Below are 18369 nucleotides of genomic sequence, written 5' to 3'. Positions count from 1 at the left end.
CTTAGATGGCCAAGAGCTCTGCCAGTTCTTCTGTTCATCAGCAGCAGCCCTGATTCTTGTCTTACATTCAGGATAGGTTCTTGCTACTAGGGAAAAGTGGTTGCAAACAGTTCACCTTTTTTTTTTGGCAGCTGGCTAGTATGGGGATTGAACACTGGACCGCTTCTCTTTAAGTCTCCCCTCTCTAGAATCTTAGCCCCTTTAGTCCTGTTTCAGTAGCCACTAATGCTTTTATGTAGACAATTTTATATTTACATGTGGCTTTTCTCATTGTTCACAGCAGAATTGTAGGTCTGCTGCAGTCCTATCCGGAAGGGGTAAATTTTGCTTTTCAAACAATTGAAAACTTCACAAAGCTATTTTCTTTTCTCGCTGAAAAAACATTCCTGAATTACAACTTGTTATAATTAAGAAGGCAAAAAAAAGGGCCATCTAGAGTGGTGCAGGCTGAGAATTTATAAGCTTATTTTATTTTGCAATATTTTAAGAGTACTTAATGTTATTTTGACTAAATGATATATTCAGTATGTTTCAAAATGCAAGAAGTATGAAAGAACATATAGTGAAAAGTAATTCTTTCACTCCTGTCACCCAGCCACCCAGTTCTCGCCACTGGCAACAATATCATTGTTTCTCCTTCTGGAGATATTTTATGCAAATACACATATATTTCTTTTTTGGACAAATGGCTGCACACTATATATGCTAGTTACATCTTGTATTTTTTATTTTAACTCTATATCTTATAGTTTTTTCCATATCAGTAAAGTGGTTTGTTGGGGGTTTTTTTGCCAGCAGTGTAGACCATGGAAAAAAAGGTTTTAGTGCTATATAGTATTCCATCATACCATCATTTCTTTAGTGTTCACTATGGACATTAAAGTTGTTTCTAAAAAGTTATTACCAACATTGCCATAACAAAATTTTTTTGTACATCATTCTGTATATGAAGACAGCTTTAAGAAATTCCTAGAGGTGGAACTGCCAAGTTCACCTACATATTTATCTTTCTATTCATATCAAGCAATGCATAAAAATACCTATTTACCTACACTCTTGCCAAGATTAAAAAAAGACAACACACACACACACAAAAACAAGAAAATAAAATAGAACAAAAAAACCCCTTTGTCTTTACTAATCTGAAGGGAGGAAAAATGTAGAGTATTAGTATAAGTGATATTACGCATCTTTTCACATGTTTAAGAGCCATTTATATTACCTGGCTGTTTTTGTTTTCTTCTGATGGCTGGCCAGTTCAGGGATCCAAACCCTTTACCTTGGTGTTATCAGCTATATTTACTTTCTTGAGAGTGATGTTTCCTGGGAACATAAACTTTTCTAATTTTTCTATTGTTAGTCTTTTTCTTAATGAATTGGTAGATACTTAATATAAAAGAAATTAGCTGCTTGTGATGAACTGCAACTATTTCTTCCCCAGTTTGCTATGTCTTCCAATTTTCTTTGGTGGTAGTTTTTGCAGAACTTTAAATTTTTATGAAGCCAATATTTGTGTATTTTTAAATTTTGGTAAAATATATATGTCAATTTTTATTTTATTTTATTTTTTTGTCTTTTTGTCTTTTTTCCGTGTCTGGCAATGGATCACAACCCTCAGTGTTGCCCCCGTACCGGACCGGGGACCGGCGACGGGATCGCAAGCCTCGGTGTTGCTCCCGCGCCTCGCTCAGCCAGTGAGCGGGAGCCGGTCTGTATGTGGGATCCGAACCCTCGGACGGGAGCGCTGCCGCGCTTCCCAAGCGGCGCACTATCCAGTGCGCCACCGGGCCGGCCCTCAATTTTTATTTTTAATAATTGTTCTAATTCTCAGATTCTCAACCTCTCCAGCTTTAGTACTCCCTTAGAAATGAAACATACTCATATCCCTTTCACAAAAATTAGAGAAAAAAGTAGCAGTACATTCTAATGACTGAGACAAAACATTTATTAGTTTCTAACAAAAAGGTATATATGGTAGGGATAGCAGAAAGACTAACAGAGAAATTAAAACTTATCTCAAAACCAACTTTAGTCAGGAAGACATCTTCACAGACAAGTAATAAGTGGTTAAATATATAAATCCTAAATATATCACACCATGGGATACTTTTTCCCCCTTTTTGCTCATGGAGTATTCCAGGAAGATTTAATTAGATAACATTTTAATTCGAGGAGTTCCAACAATGTCTACCCTAAAACATAAAGTAAAATTGCCCTTAGAGAAATACTGGTTTGATATGACAGATTTTAGTCTGTTGTAGTCAAATTTGGTTAATTTCTGACTATACTTCATTTCACACAATCATTACTCAGAAGGCAATCGCTTCTTTTTTGAGAAAGGGCAAATTAAATTTTAAATTAGCATCAGAATTCTACCCATAATTACCCAATCAATATTGATGTAGATGCTACCAAGTATGCAAAGATTAACAGAATTTCAATTACAAAATATGGAGGGAAAAAAACATAATGACGTATAAAAATGTTGATAAATTTAAGCTAGAATTAGCTCTAGGACATTTTATCATATTTTTACATTAAAAGGATGGATGACGACATCAGCAGAAATGCTGTTAAAACTGTTGTTTGCGAAAAGTTGTTCACATTAATGAAACAAAAGATTGATAGTCTCTAAGTTAAATTTCAAAAATGAAATCACTGTCTTAAGATTTAACTTTCAGGGGTAAGACAGAGCAAAATCCAAGACTTTTTATGTCCGCCCGTAAACACAAATAAAAATCAATATCAATACAAATGATAACAGGAAAATAAAGACATGGTTATGTTTCAGGTTCCACAACTTAAGATACTGTCATATAACTCTCCTACAGTAAATACCCATTTTTTTCTGGAATACCAGATTAATACAAATGTGAATGTACAAAAATTCAGGTAATTTAGTAACTAATTTTGATTTTGACACCAGATACTAATGGTGTGAAAAGCTGTAAAACCCAAATGTTTTCTGTGTCACTTAGCAAAGAAAGGACAGGGAAGGAACCTCTGCCAAACTACATGTTCTATTCCATCCTGGACCCAGTTTCTGATCACACATTCAGTTCCAGTGCTCCCAAACTGTCAATCCACCCAGCTCATCCTCATTCCAACTCTTCACTCCTTTCGTATAAAGAATCTAGGTTCCTTTCTGTCACCTGATTTCTGATTTTCTAGAAAACTCTGATTTTCCGACTTAACTTCAATCCTAATCCATTTTAAATAAAAGGAAATGCTACAATACTTAAAATTTAGGGATGGATATTAGATAACTTCAGTGTTATGGAAGATACACTTCAAGTGCTCTATAAATATATGAGAAAGCAGCAAGAAAACTTAGGCTTTAAACCTAGCATGGGTCCATTAACTACTTGGTATAGTATAACTTTGCTTTGATTTCTGGTCAAAAAGGTGAGCAAAGGCCATAAAACATGCATTGTTTGGAAAGAGAATGGCACTTGAAGGTTTCTTGGTGTTGGCCAAGGCATTTCTGATATCCACAAGGTCTGTCAAACTTAGTACATCACAGTTATTAACAATGGAAAAGATACAGACCCTTGCTTATCACTGAGCTTTGCAGAAACACATTTATATATTCTTCCCTTGCAATCACACAGTCCTTCAATTAAAGACAATGAGTGTGCCTACAGAGCACAATTAATGATAAATTTATATTCTATGATAGAAAGAGGGCTTCACAATCTAGCTTTACCAGATTATAAAACACTCCCTTTTCCCGTGCATTACTTTGTGCATCTCTGAAACGTTTGAAAAATACTTTTCTGTAAATTACTAGGTTGTAGGGAATGAGCACTTTTAGATACATTACAATTATTTCTAGTAGAATTTGGCATCTTTCTTCCATTAACAGAATGCTTCAACTGGATCTTAAAAGGTTGCCAATTTTCATCTTTTGAGCCTCTCTGTGCTTTTGAATGCCCTATATCAGCTCGCCCTTTGAAGTTCCTATCCTTGGAATTCTTCCTCTGTCCATTTAGCAATTTGTCTGGAGGTGAGGATGTAGCACGTAACTGATACTCATGTGGGGATCCTTTTTGCCAGTTTAGCTTCATTTGTTCTTTATCCACCTCTTTCTGAAGTTGTAATGCTAATAACCTGTCTTCCTCCTCTTGTTTATGTCTCTCAAAAAGCAGATGCTCCATATCTATCAGTCTTTGGGTAAAGTTTACTTCTGTTTCCTCTTGATCTGAGGAAGATTTGGGGAACATCTTACTTTTTTTTGCAGAAAAGCATGGATCCCTTACTGCTTCAAATGACGATTCCTGGTTTTTTCTTTTGGAAGTATCTTTACTGATCAGTAGGCAAGACTCTTCATTTTCTGGCTCAACTGTATTCTTTCCAATTATCTGTGTCATATCTGATATAGTATACCCACTCTCTGTTTTGCCACAAGGCTTAACTGCAACCTCTCTAGAGTCGGGAACTCTTATTTTAGGTCCCTCATGATTTATGACACATAACTCTTTATCATGATTGTTTGATCTTGTTTTGACTTTTTCTTCAAGGCACCATTCTGCACCATAAGTATATAACCATGGCATAGGTGACTCTACCGAAGACTTTATATCTTGTTCTTGAATTTCTTGGCATATTTGTGGAGAAAGTGCTGGCATAACTTCTTTAATTTCCGTGTCTTGCCACAAAAGACTCTTCACATCACTACTGTCAGTTTCCTGTACAAGAGAGAAAAAGACTGAGTGAACCAGGGGAAAACATCAAATCATAATATATAACTTAATTCCACAGTAATATATATCTGAATTGTCACTATACATTATTTTGTGTGTGTGTGTTTTGGCAGCTGGCTGGTATAGGGAATTATACATTATTATTACTAATAAGGTATATTCGTTCGTTCTTAATAGTATTTTTGCTCTGTGTGCCAATTTAGATTGAGACATCACTTCATTTTCACTCCCATGAAAACCGACAGATTAAAACCCACAGGCTAGATTCTACCTAAGGCCAATATGTAGACCTGACCTCTTTCACCTTATAAATTTCCTCTACCCCTGGGGTTTTAACCCATTTCTATTCTGTGGACCCTCCTTTTGGCATTTTGGCGAAGCTTAGACTTCTTCTGAGAATCATACTTTTAAATACAAAAATTAAGATATACAGCCTTACAAAGGGAGTAATTTATATTGCAATACAATTATTAAAATGTTTTTAAAAACCCAAATGTGATGTAGTAATGTGCATCTATTAATACATTAAGTAATAAGATCTAGTAGCAAGTCTAATTGGTAATATTAAAGTAGAGGTAAGTATAAATGATATTTCAAGAGATCTGCAACAAATGTAATATGAAAATACCCATGTTTTCTACTGACAAAGTCACAGGTACTGTAAATAGTACTGTGGTTTGCTGTCTACATTCATAATTAAAGGAAACACTAAAATTAGAAGTAAAAGATATACTTTTCTCCTAAGTTCACATGTACTCCCTGGATTCTAACCACAGACCTTAGGTTAAGAACTCTTGCTTTAGCCAGTATAATTCTTCTCCCTTATATGTCTTAGGTAGGTCAAGACTTAGCTTCGACAACGGGAAAGCCTTGAAAAGAAAGGCTTCGATGAGAATTTGCCTCAGTGGAAGTTGTTTTTATACCTAAAGTTCTGATCACAGCATGGAAGGGAAGGTACCAGTAACAATGGGAACTCCTCCTAATGGGAAAGCCCCTGGTATGTACTTAAAGGACTCATTGGACATTCAGAAAAGCTTAGGGGCCAACTTCTTAGCTGGAAGCCTAGCCAGATATGGGATCTCTCTGGGGAGAGAACGGGATTTACCTAGTAGGAGAAGATGAAGTGAGGACAGTTTAGGAGACCCTGCCCCCCGCCCCCCCCAAAACAGAGCAGAACCCAAGTTTACCCCCAAATCTGCCATTTCTGGAAAATCTGTAAAGAAGAAATAGCCCTTCTCAGTTGTATTCTCATGATACAGGTCATTTGAAACAAACAAAGAAATAAGACATAAAAATCCAACCATGAATTAAAAAAAAAGAACTGGCCTCAGAACAAAGATTACTCCTTGTTGCTGCAGCCCTTATGTTCTTTTACCCACTTTGCTTTGCATTTATCATTCCTGACAGCATTTCTTATGAACCAGTGTGGTTTGGATTGGCCAAATTCTAGGTTGCTTACCTAATTTTACCGTGAATATGAATATCTGAGTAGGAAAAATATCTGCCCTCTACAATACCCCTTCCACCAATCCTTAGTTCTAGTATAAGCCAGACTATTGAATCTTCCCTCTACTAACTTTACTTGAGGACCTTTGGGCAAATCTCTGAAATGCTTTCTGCCTCAGTTTTCTTAACTGTAAAAGGGCAAAAGAAGGATAACAACCTTACAGAACTGGTGGTTGTGATGAAGATTAAAGAAGATAATAATACATTATGTGGCACACAGTAAATGTCCATTAAATGCTAGTTGCTATAAAACCACCTAGATGAATCGAAAAAATGTTAGAAACCTGTGAGTTAAGGGTTAACAAAATTTGTATGTAAGAAACTGACCTAAGCATGAGTTCCCCTTTCCTAGCTCTATTTTCCTGATAAAGGTGGAATGTCACCTATTACTAGGCCACATTTCTTACAGTAAAAATGATCCCCGATTGGTGAACTGCATCTGTACTAAGATGAGTGCTCTATAAACAGCGAGTGGGAAGCCAAACCACTTGCAGCTTCTGTAAGGGACTTACAACTCTTTTCACTTGGCATGTTCCTTACTAGGATCACTAGAAGCTATATGTATTGGTTGTTACAAGAAATAATTGACTCTTATAAGGCATGGTGCTTCTAAGCTAGGGTGGTTACCACACTCACTTGTGTGCTCTCATTTCCAGGCCATCACTTAGGAGATCTGCTGTGAGGACCCCTTCTGAACATACATGTGTGATACTGCCCTACCAGCAAGCTTTGTTTCCCATTTTGTAATCTTCTAAGTGAAACTGGTGCCAAGTATAACCTATTCAGTTTTGTGAGTTTGATTATCTAGGTCAGGGATCAGCAAACTATGGTGTATGGACCAAATCCAGCCTCCCGCCTGTTTTTGTAAATAAAATTCTATTGAAACACAGACAAGCTCATTTGTTTACATATTGTCTATGGATGCTTTCACAATAAAACAGCATAGTTGAAGGGCTATGACAGAGACTGTAATGACCAAAAAGCCTAACATATTTACTATCTGGCCATTTAGAGAAAAGGTTTGCTGACCCCTATTCTAGGTGAGCCTAAGACAACTAAGAAAGTCCATGGGCCATTAACTACAGTGACTTAGAAAAAAAAGTTAGAAGGGCCAGCCCGTGGCTCACTTGGGAGAGTGTTGTACTGATAACACCAAGGCCATGGGTTCGGATCCCTATTATAGGGATGGCCGGTTACTGACAACACCAAGTCAAGGGTTAAGATCCCCTTACCAGTCATCTTAAAAAAAAAAAAAGTTAGAAATCTACAGTTATTAGTAATCTATAGCATTAATAAACTTGCCAAACTAAGAACATCTTCAGCATCAACATACCTTAGATATGGAGTCTTTCCTGATGTTTTGTACAACTTCAGACTGTGACGATGACCCAGATTGAGATTTAGGTGACAAATACCTAAGAAAAAAGTTTACTGAAGTTTGAATGCTTTGAAAGACAAGTGGTATGTACCCAACATAATAAAGCGGGATTAACTATTTATGCCTAAGGTTGTATGGTTTGCTGCTTGGCAGATTTATTAGAGTGTATTTCATCTCCTCATCTGAGGTATTTTGGTCTAACTCCAAGATAAAACTTAAAAGGTTGAGTATTAATATTTTAGTGAAAAATATTAGAAAAGTCAAATCTAAATATTTCTTAATTCTTGAAAATATTTTTAAAAGGTGCAGATAGTATCAAAACAATGCACAATTGTATAGCCTTTGCAAAAGTAATGGAAATGACACTTTAAGTCAGGAGAGAGACTACATTTTTGCTGTTGTTTTTAATGACAGAAACTTTGGTTATTTATTATATTTTTAATCCCTACTATTGGGAAAGGGATGATTAAATTCTTTACCATTTTGGTATGGAGATTTTATCATCTACACTTTTTTATACCAACTATCTGCTTACAGACCCTAAGATATATCAATACATCAGAATAAGAGCTTATCTCTAAATTTCTAAGCATCTTTAATAGCCCTTCTTTGCCACTGAAAATATGAAGTTCATAATATAGTAGGAAATGATGTAAAAGAAGTGAGAATAAAAGGGCAGGTTACAAGATGGTAGGTATAATTTTGAAATTATAAAATATCTGAACACATACATTTTTAAGCTATGCTTAATTATGGCAGAAATCTCCCAAAATGTTGGTTGCATCCAAGTGGTGGTAACTTTGGGTGGTTTTTGTGGTAACTTTGGGTGGTTTTCAAAGAGCAGGTAGCTATTATTTTTATAATTAAAGAAAAAAATGGGAAAATGTCTGATTACAAATAATATGTAAAGCCATAAGTTACACTGTGTCAAAAGCACCAACAAATAGTATATGGAACAATAAAATAAAATCCAGACTAAGATCTCATATAAAGAACAAACAAATATCCGTTACAGATGAACAAGAGTACCTAAACTGCATATTTAGTTACATCAGTCTAAATACTTACTCTGCAAACTTTTGAGAACAAGAACCACCTTTTTAGCTGATAAGAGAAAAACAGGAATCCAGGTTTAATCTCATTTTAATTTTGTTTCCCAGGGTTGAAGAATTCCTTAAGGCCTTCCTTAATGCACCTTAAAGTAAGTATTTATTCTTCCAAAAAAGTTTTACAAATCTACATTACCATGAAAACCCATACACTTATCACTTGGTTTAAGGGATTAAAAAAAAATGTTTGGTTTTAAAGGCCTCCTCCTCTTCATCTCATACCTCACATAACCACTATCCTGAGTTTCTTACCTCTTACTTTAAAAAATAGTTTTACCACACATTTGTATCCCTAAACACTTTATAGCTTAGTATCACATAATTTTGAACATTATGTAAATGGAATCATATTACAGTTGTCCCTCAGTATCCACGAGGGGATTGGTTCCAGGATCCCCATGGATCCCAAAATCTGAGGATGCCCAGTCTCTGATAAAAAAAGTGTCATATTTGTACATGAGGATACTTCAAAAAATTCATGGAAAGGCTGGCTGGTTAGCTCAAGTTGGTTAGAGTGTAGTGTTATAATACCAACATCAAGAGTCTGGATCCCCGTACTTGCCAGCTGCCAAAAAAAAAAAGTTCATGGAAAAAAGCCAGTCATTTCTATTGCCCGTTAGTCCAGTTGCATTCTTACTTGGACTGCTTCCCTTTCCACACAAAGTGAATCGCCAGATGTCTAACACTTGCCATTTTTCTTCCTTTTTTAGCTAGTCAAAAAAATAATCCATCCCCTCATAAGGTTATAGGCATAAAGCAAGGGAGAAGCACCAGTGTAACATTAGTAGATGATACAGGGGTCTGGGCTCACTGCTTATGCAGCTATGCCACCTCACTTATGTTTTGTCTGGACATATCACTTCCACCTTACAATGAATTGTTGCTGGACTGGTCCAACCAATGACTTCAAGAGTTTGATAGAACATAGCTATGGCCATGGGGTCAAATGATATCCATAGCCAGACACTCTATCGGGGTGCAGCAGCAGTCTAGCAGCAGTTTGTTAAATGCTGTATAGTTCTCCACTGTAAGGGAGAAACTTGCTGCATATCCATGGGGATCTAAATGTGATTTTCTTATGGGGGCATTTAATAAATGCTACAAGGCACCTTTTTCACCACAATGGTATCTTCTAGGTAACATGTATCTTCTAAGTAATACTGGCCAAGTGGAATAGTTGGACTGTAGCTCTTTCGTGTGTTGGACCCTATTCAAACCTAGTAGTCTTGCAAGCACTGTGCTTCTGAGGGTTCAGATGACATAATAGATCTTTTACTTAGGAAGAGATATCATGATATGCCCCAAATCTTTGGACCTCTAAATACTTCACTAAGGCGGAATGACCCTGAAATGTCTCTAGTTTGTTTTTTTTGTTGGCAATAAGTCTTTATTTTTCACATAGGGTGCCACTGCAGGTAGCCATCACAGAACACACTGCTATTTTCAAATATACAGAACTGAATAAAAGCATTTTAGCAGGCTGCCTTACTGTACATAGAAAACTGATAAACATCTTCAGACACTGATGAGGAAATAAAATGGGTTTATAACATTTGTCAATATGTTTATGAATCACTCAGCTGTATTAATATGGGCTATCTTTCCCTGAAAGTGGAATTACATTCACTCTGGCAGACTCTAGGTAATTCTAAAATGCAGGTCTAGTGAAGGTTACAACAAGCAAGCAAGGGACATATGCCATGTCCTATTCTGAAGGGTGACTAATTTGGAGCCTGGCTCTGCATATTCTAAGGTTGATATAGCCATCTTAATAGCTTAATATTGAGTTTCCCTTACCGTGTAAGCTGGCAATCAGCATATTTTATGAAACATTGGCTAAATAAGTCTAGAGTTAAAAAACAGAACACTGTCCATATAACAGAACTGCTACTTCACAACTTTTGCCCAGTTATTACCTGTTATCCTGCAAAAACCCATCATCTGATGAGTTCTAGTGAAAGCCTCTAGCAACTGTAACAGACTTCTCTCAACCCAGCTCTAGATACTAAGGATCAGGAACAAGTGCCTGTGAAGTGGATGTGTCTTCAGGAAAATGGCAGTGTTTCTACCGGAGGTTAAGTGTCAAGTTTCCTCTTGATGTTGTCAAAGGAAGTTGCTCCCATGTAATCAGCTTAGCCCTGTTCCCACCACTCATTTCATTCTTCTGAGGACACAAAAGGCCACCCTGTAGCCAGGATCTCCTCAAGGGACAGGTATAATATGGCTCCTGAGACATCTTCCACAGTGAGATATGAGCTGATATCTTTGACAAGGCCAAATTGTTGAAGAAGAGGTAAAATGTTGGTGGTGAAGATGTCCCACCACAGTCTGAGAAACTTTGGATGAGTTACATTGGCAATCAAGGGACTCACTTTTGATACTTTTTGTCTGGGGATTGTAAGTATAACTGCATGGTTTGATTCATCCCAGGAGGAAATGCTCAACTTTGGCTCTTGCACCAAATAAATGCTTTAAATGCTGGGAAGTAGGAGTATATAGAAATGCTGATTAGGTTATAAATAAATGGCAGGTGTTTTCTGATGTCTGTTGTTGCCCAGCTGCTAAAAAACATGTTCAGTAAACCCTGGTCCCCACCATCAAAACTACCTTGCTCAGAAGCAAGGTCCAATAGCTGATTACAAATTATGACTTAAGGCTGAGAAAGACTATTGAAGCAGTCAAGCCACCCTGGGTCTGGTGCTGTTGACAATTTTCCTCTCTCAAAAAGATCATCAGGGGCTGGCCCTGTGGCTCACTCGGGAGAGTGCAGTGCTGCTGGCACTGAGGCCGCGGGTTTGGATCGTATATGGGGATGGCCAGTGTGCTCACTGGCTGAGCGTGGTGCGGACCACACCATGCCGAGGGTTGCAATCCCCTTACTGGTCAAAAAAAAAAAAGATCATCAGTATCTGCACCCATGAACACACATTTTGAATACTATGTAAATGACCAGCTTTGGAGTTTTGTCAGCTTGACGCCCAACCCAGGCCTCTTCATTAAGACTGTTCAAGACGTCTACTATGATGACTTCAACAAACACTGTCTCTAAAACTTTTCTTGTGGAGTCTGACTGAGGGGTGGCAAGCACAACTAGCCTCATGGTACTCCTAGTGACCCTTTGGAGCACATGTAACACACAAAGGCATTCACTGTACTTATTACTTCATATGCACTCTACCTGGTTATAAAGTGGGCCAATGGGATGTTTTGCAGAATGTTCAGATGGTCTAGGTCCCTTCAGAGCATATTATGATACAGGGTAGGAGAGTTAATATACACATAGGACAAAACTGTAATGTGCACTATTTTTATCCCACATTGATGTGAATTGCTTATGCTCCTCCATCCTCAAAAGGTTGGAAATTTGATGAACATTGTAGTACGTAACAGTACATTGTTCCTTTTTAGGGCTGAATGATATTCCATTGTGTGGATATACCACATTTTCACATTTTGTTTTTCCATTTATTTGCTGATGGTCATTTGGGTCATTTCCACCTTTTGTCTGTTTTAACAGTGCTGATAAGAACATTTGTGTACAAGTTTTTGTTTGAATGCCTGCTTTCAATTCTTCTGGATATAAACCCAGGAGTGGAACTGCTGGGTCCCATGGTAATTCTGTTTAACTTTTTGAGGAACTATCCACTGTTTTCACAGTGGCTGCAGCATTTTTTATTCCCACCAGCAACGCACGAGGATTCCAATTTCTCCACATCCATGCTAACACGTTATTTTTCCTTTTTGTGGATTATGTCCATCCTAATGGGTGTGAGGTAGTATCTCACTGTGGTTTTGACTTGCATTTCCTTAACGACTAATACTGTTGAGCATATTTTAATGTGTGTTTTGGCCATTTGTATGTCATTAGATAAATGCCTATTTAAATTCTTTGCCCATTTTAAAATTGTGTTGTTTATCTTTTGTTGTTGGGTTACAAGAGTTTTTTAATATATTCTAGAGACAAGACTATAGTGGATTGAATACTGTCCCCTCAAAACTCACTGAAGCTTGAATTGTATTCCCCAAGTTTTACGTATTAGAAACTTAGCACCCACTGTGACTGTTAAGAGGGTGGGAAATCCTATTATGGCAATTGAAAGGTGGAGCCTTGAAGAGGTGATTGGAACGTAGGACTGCGCAGTAGTGAATGGATTAAAAATGGTGGTCAGGGGCACGGTTCTGAGGGATTTAAAAGAAGAGGAGAGTCTGTCTCTCTCTTACTCTGCTTTGCTCTCTCTGCTTCCACCATCTTGCAATGTTAGACCCCTGGGATGCTGTCACCATCACTGGATGGACTCTGGGCTTTCCAGCCTCGGAAACTGTAAGCAATAAATTTTGTTTTCTTTATAAATCACCCGGTTTCATGTACTTTGTTATAAGCAACATAAACAGACTAATACACAAGACCATATCTGTTTTTAACTTTGTTTTGCCTTTAATCTATCAGTTTCTCAATTTCTGCATTTAAATTCATTAGTCAGTTTATTCTTGTATTTCTAGTAATTTTTTATCTTTATATATTTTGAAGTATATACTTAGTGGATTATCTCAATTGATTGTTCACAGTCAGGTGCAGATCAAACCCCTTGTTTTACTTTCCCCCCTGTCATTACTACACTTTACTTAAAAAAAAACCCCAAAAAACTAAGTGTATTAAAGAGAACTTTATGGTAATAGTAAGGTATTAATTTGACTAATTCAGAATCCACAGAATTTTTCAGGAATTATACTTACATTCAAATTCTATGCATCCTTTAAAGAATACTAACCATGCAAACATCAATATAAGCAAAATTACATCCATCCAAGTTACTCTAAATTAATTACATTTTTACTATACATTATTGAGCATGAAAAAAAAGACATGAGGAAGTGTTCGGACCTCCAAACCAGCTTGCTGCCCAATCAATCAATCAATCAAATTTTAAAATGTTTGTAGAAAGAATCCCAAATAAAAGAAAAAGGGCCGGCCTATGGCTCACTCGGGAGAGTGCGGTGCTGATAGCACCAAGGCCACAGGTTTGGATCCCATATAGGGATGGCCGGTTTGCTCACTGGGTGAACATGGTGCTGACAACACCAAGTCAAGGGTTAAGATCCCCTTACTGGTCATCTTTAAAAAAAAAAAAAAGAAAGAAAAAAAAATTACGTGATGATTCTAATCTCATTAGCTGATAATTTCTGTTGAGTTTTCTAATAAATAGTTTCATATAACTATCTTAACTACAAGGGAAAATTCAAAGAGCTGTGGATATACCTGGAGTAGAAGTTACTTTGACATAAAAATAATTTAATTCTGGGTTTAAGGGGATACTAATAAATATCATGAATATTTACTTGCTGTACTAGTCTCATAAGTATCTTACTACACTACTGGAAAAATTAATATAATTGGTGATGGTGAACACTTGGCCTTGGACCACCAAACTTTCGTAAGTAAACCAAAAATCATTATAAAATATCAATAAATCTATTCTTATAATCCCATGTGAAAACTGAAAGGATAAGAAAAATAGACACTTGAAAGACAGGTACAGATGACCCTAAATTCTCCTCTTTGCCATATTTCTTTCCCTATACCATTTATTATTCCATTAGTCAATGTCTTTTATTTAATTTCCTGTGCATCTTTCTAAAGCTACTCTATTCAAATAAAAATAAAAAAATAAGAAAAAAGAAAACAATATATACAAAAGGTTGGTAATCCCAAGGTCAAGAGTTTGGATCCCAATACCTGCCAGCTGCCAAAAAAACCCCCAAAACCAAAAAACAAACAAAACAAGTCAAAAAAGAAGGGCATATAATCCAAAACTTGGGTAAATTATTATGAATGGTAGGCCTCTCGAAAAAAGAAAAAAAATCCCAACTGTGGGTACACCTCATTTTGGTAAGTATATTTTAAGACACTTATTGTTTGAAAGCAGAGGAATTATTTTCAGAGCCTCTCAAACCTGAACACCTCAGACTTCCCTAGATGCCTCCACAGATCATATTCTCTAAGTCCCATTCCCAGAGATTTTGATTCCATAGATTTAGAGTCTGCATTTTAAAAGAACCACAGGAGCTTCTGCCAGGCTCTTTCAAATCACTGGGTCCTACTGTATCCTTTGGTCTTAATATATATGTTTTATCATCCTTTCTTTCATTCATTTTCTCATAGGCAGTAATTTAGTTACATCAAGATAATAAAATTCTGGTTTAATATACTGCTTAAGAATTTAATAGGCTTTACTCTCAAAAAGTGATTTGCATTCATATTATGAAACATTATTCTCCTCTTAGAAAGGTTTAGATAGACTATATATAGTAATATGAAAAATCTCTAAGATATATCAAGTGAAAAAATGTGAGGAGCAAAACAGTATAATTGATATACTCCTTTTAGGTGATTAAGAAAAAAAGTTACCAGAAACTGTTAACAGTAGTTACCCTTGGGTAAAGTGACTGATGTAATGGAACAGGAATAGAAGTGGAGAGGAGAAAGAAGAAAGGAAGCTCAGTTTTCCTACATAATTAGAATTTACTAAAGCTTTTTAAAAAAGTAACCTGGATTAGGGAAAATCTGCAACAACATGAAGAAAAGTTTTAAGTAGACTAACAACGTCACCAATAGCTTCTAGTTATAGCAATTGCTTCTTTAGCTCTTAGAAATCCACATAGCCAAAGCAATAGTAATGTTAATATTTCAAAGTCCTCTACGAAAACTTACAATATTAATGCTTAGCTTTCTTGCCAGTTCTTCATCACTTTTCACTTGTTCTTCCATTTCTCTTCGCCTTTTTTCTGCCTGTCTTTTTTCTTCTTCTTCCTCCTCTGCCAATAATCTCTGTATGTATTCTTCACTGGCTTTGTTTTCTTCCTCCTCACTGGCTCGTCGCTCTGCCTCTACCTTAAAAGTGATTAATAAAGAACAATCCTTCTCTGAACTTTTTAGTATACTTGTAAAATTTCATAATACTACTAAAAGAAAAGCAAAAAAAGAACAAATAAGCAGGAATGTAAATATCACAAATGAAAGACAAATATGGACAGGCAAATACCTGTAGAATAGTTCAAGGCAGGTCTCTCAGGAAGCCTTCCCCAGTGAGTCTGATGAAACCTTGATCAAAAACTCATCCTTCCTCTCATCAGTCCTTATCACAGTTTCTACTACACAGCCACACATAGTGGAACTGTTTCTTGGTAATACTTTCCTAACTTAATGGAATGCCACATACGGACGAACATAGACCTAGTTTCCTGAACCAAACCCTAGCAAAAGGGATGTAAAGATAAAAACTGACTTAGACCAATCAGAGCCTATCCTTGGAACAGGGATCAATCCCCAAACACAATGGGCAGGAATAGCTGAAGAAACATCCAAAATGGCGATTATATGATTTACAAATGAGGAAACAGACATAGAAAAGTGAGTAACTTTCTTAAATTAGTAAATAGCAGAGTGTTGAGACTCAAACTCAGATTCTAGGACCTACGGCCACACTCATGGTCATTTAAACTACACTGCCTAAAAGAATAAGTACAATTTGTAATAATATATATGCTAATAATATTGATTTGGTCAACATATGTCAACACTGAACTCCAAAAATATATATAATCAATTATGTTTCAATAAAAGATATATGTATTAAAAAAATAAAAAGTAAACTATACTGCCTAAAAGAAATAATTCAATAACCACTTCAAATATCTAAAGGATTTGATTTAAGAATAAGTCCTTGATCCAATTCAAGCAAATAAGACATGAGGGGAAACTTTGTTAAAGAACTGAGTTAAATTTTCTTGCTCTTAAAGGAAAGCCATAGGAAGAGACTGCTTCTTTTTCCTCTGCACATTGTTGTGTATGAATCTGAGGTTCAGAACTGTGCAAGCTGTCTTGCTATTAGCATGAGGATAAAAGTAGCTCAAAGAAGTTAGCAAAGAAATGGAGCTAGAGCTCTAGAGAGACTGCTTCTTTTTCCTCTGCACATTGTTGTGTATGAATCTGAGGTTCAGAACTGTGCAGCTGTCTTGCTATTAGCATGAGGATAAAAGTAGCTCAAAGAAGTTAGCAAAGAAATGGAGCTAGAGCTCTACAAGAAACCAGCCCTGAAGCCTAACTCTGGAATTCCAGTTAATTATAATTTCCTTATTGTTTACAGTAGTTTGAGTTTTCTTTTACTTGTAGTCAACAGTATCCTGACAGAGTTCTCACTATATTGTTGTAAGAATCACATTATTCCTTAAAAACCCTTATTTAGGATACTGTGTAGATAATATGCTGACAATTATGTTAACTAAGATAATTATTTATTAGGTTTTCTAGAACTGCACAATCCAATACAGTAACCACATGTGGCCACTGAACACTAACAATGTGGCTAATCCAAATTGAGGTATATTGTAAGTGCAAAATACACAAAAGATTTTGAAGACTAAGTAAGAAAAACAAAAAGTAAAATCTCATTATTAATTTTATACATAACTATATATAATTAAAACATGATTACAATTTTATATAATTTTTATATTGATTACATGGTAAATAACATTTTAGATATACTGGGTTAAATAAAACATAACATTAATTTTATCTTTAAAAAAGTCTTTTAAAAAATGTGGCTATTAGAGAAATTTAAATTACATATTTGCTCACACTGTATTTCTATTGGGCAGTACTGCTCCCCAAAGTAGCAGTGTAAGAGCAGTCAAGAGTTCTCCTAGTATTGGTGAAGTTCAAAGGCTTCACTGTAAGCACTACTTCCACTTTTCCTATTTAGGTACTTCACAATTAGCCCTTTATGCTTTTTTGATCAAAACCCATAATCTACCACCTTTTTCCCATCCTTTAAGCTTAAACTTCAGGAAAAATTTTTTTTAAATCTCCTTCATATTTAAATGCTTAGGGATCACTATCACCTAAGAGAACACCATTTATGTACAAGTAAATTAAAGCTAAAGTTTATAAATATTTTGAACACATGTAGAAAATGAAGGCTTTATAAAATACATTAAAACTATTCACATTTCAAGATATACCAGTTGTATAAAGCCCATAAATCTATATGTAAAATCTGACACCAAAAACACAGCAGAGAAATTTTCTAAAAAAATAATAACTACATATTTAGCACCTACCTTGCTTATCTCCTCTTCATATTCTCTTCTCAATTCCCCAGGTTTACTTAATTGATGAACTGGTTGATAATCATCAGCTGTTTCATATCAAAAAAGAAAATATAGGCAATGCAGAATTTTATGGTTAACTTCAGTCTTCCATTAAAACTATACTGACATAAAAATACAAAATTAAAATAAAATGTACAATTATTAACAGCTACAGCAATCTCTTCTTCTAGTCTTTTTTCGTGTCCGGCAACGGATCGCAACCCTCAGTGTCGCGCCCGTACCGGACCAGACCGGCAACGGGATTGCAACCCTCGGTGTTGTGCCCGCACCTCGCTCAGCCAGTGAGCGGGAACTGGTCTGTATGTGGGATCTGAACCCTCGGCGGGAGCACTGTAGTAGTGCGCCACCGGGCCGGCCCCAATATCTTCTTTTGGGGTTCTTTTTTAAAAGGCCAGAGGTTTTTTGGTTTAAAATGTCACATGAATATATACACCTAACCTTTCCTCTAGAGTCTATTAAAATAACAGTGAGAGAATTTCTATTTATTTATTTATTTATTTAT

At 36.1% G+C, this 18369-nt stretch overlaps 1 protein-coding gene across 1 annotated transcript in view; it reads right to left on the bottom strand.

Annotated features, from left to right (window-relative positions):
* Window positions 1-3442: 3442 nt before the first annotated feature.
* RNF168 (ring finger protein 168, E3 ubiquitin protein ligase) overlaps window positions 3443-18369 on the bottom strand; it is a 27157-nt gene continuing 12230 nt past the window's right edge. The window contains exons 3-7 of the mRNA XM_008567488.1: window positions 17817-17893; window positions 15406-15585; window positions 8656-8663; window positions 7543-7624; window positions 3443-4688 (exon numbers count right to left, since the gene is read on the bottom strand). Coding sequence (XP_008565710.1) covers window positions 3738-4688; window positions 7543-7624; window positions 8656-8663; window positions 15406-15585; window positions 17817-17893 — 1298 coding nt within the window. The 3' untranslated portion in view covers window positions 3443-3737. The remainder of the gene's footprint in view (window positions 4689-7542; window positions 7625-8655; window positions 8664-15405; window positions 15586-17816; window positions 17894-18369) is intronic.

This window comes from Galeopterus variegatus, unplaced genomic scaffold (assembly GCF_000696425.1).
Source record: "Galeopterus variegatus unplaced genomic scaffold, G_variegatus-3.0.2 Scaffold322, whole genome shotgun sequence".
Lineage (NCBI taxonomy): Eukaryota > Metazoa > Chordata > Mammalia > Dermoptera > Cynocephalidae > Galeopterus > Galeopterus variegatus.
Note: the sequence above shows the minus strand (reverse complement) of the source record. Positions and strands in the feature narration are given on the sequence as shown.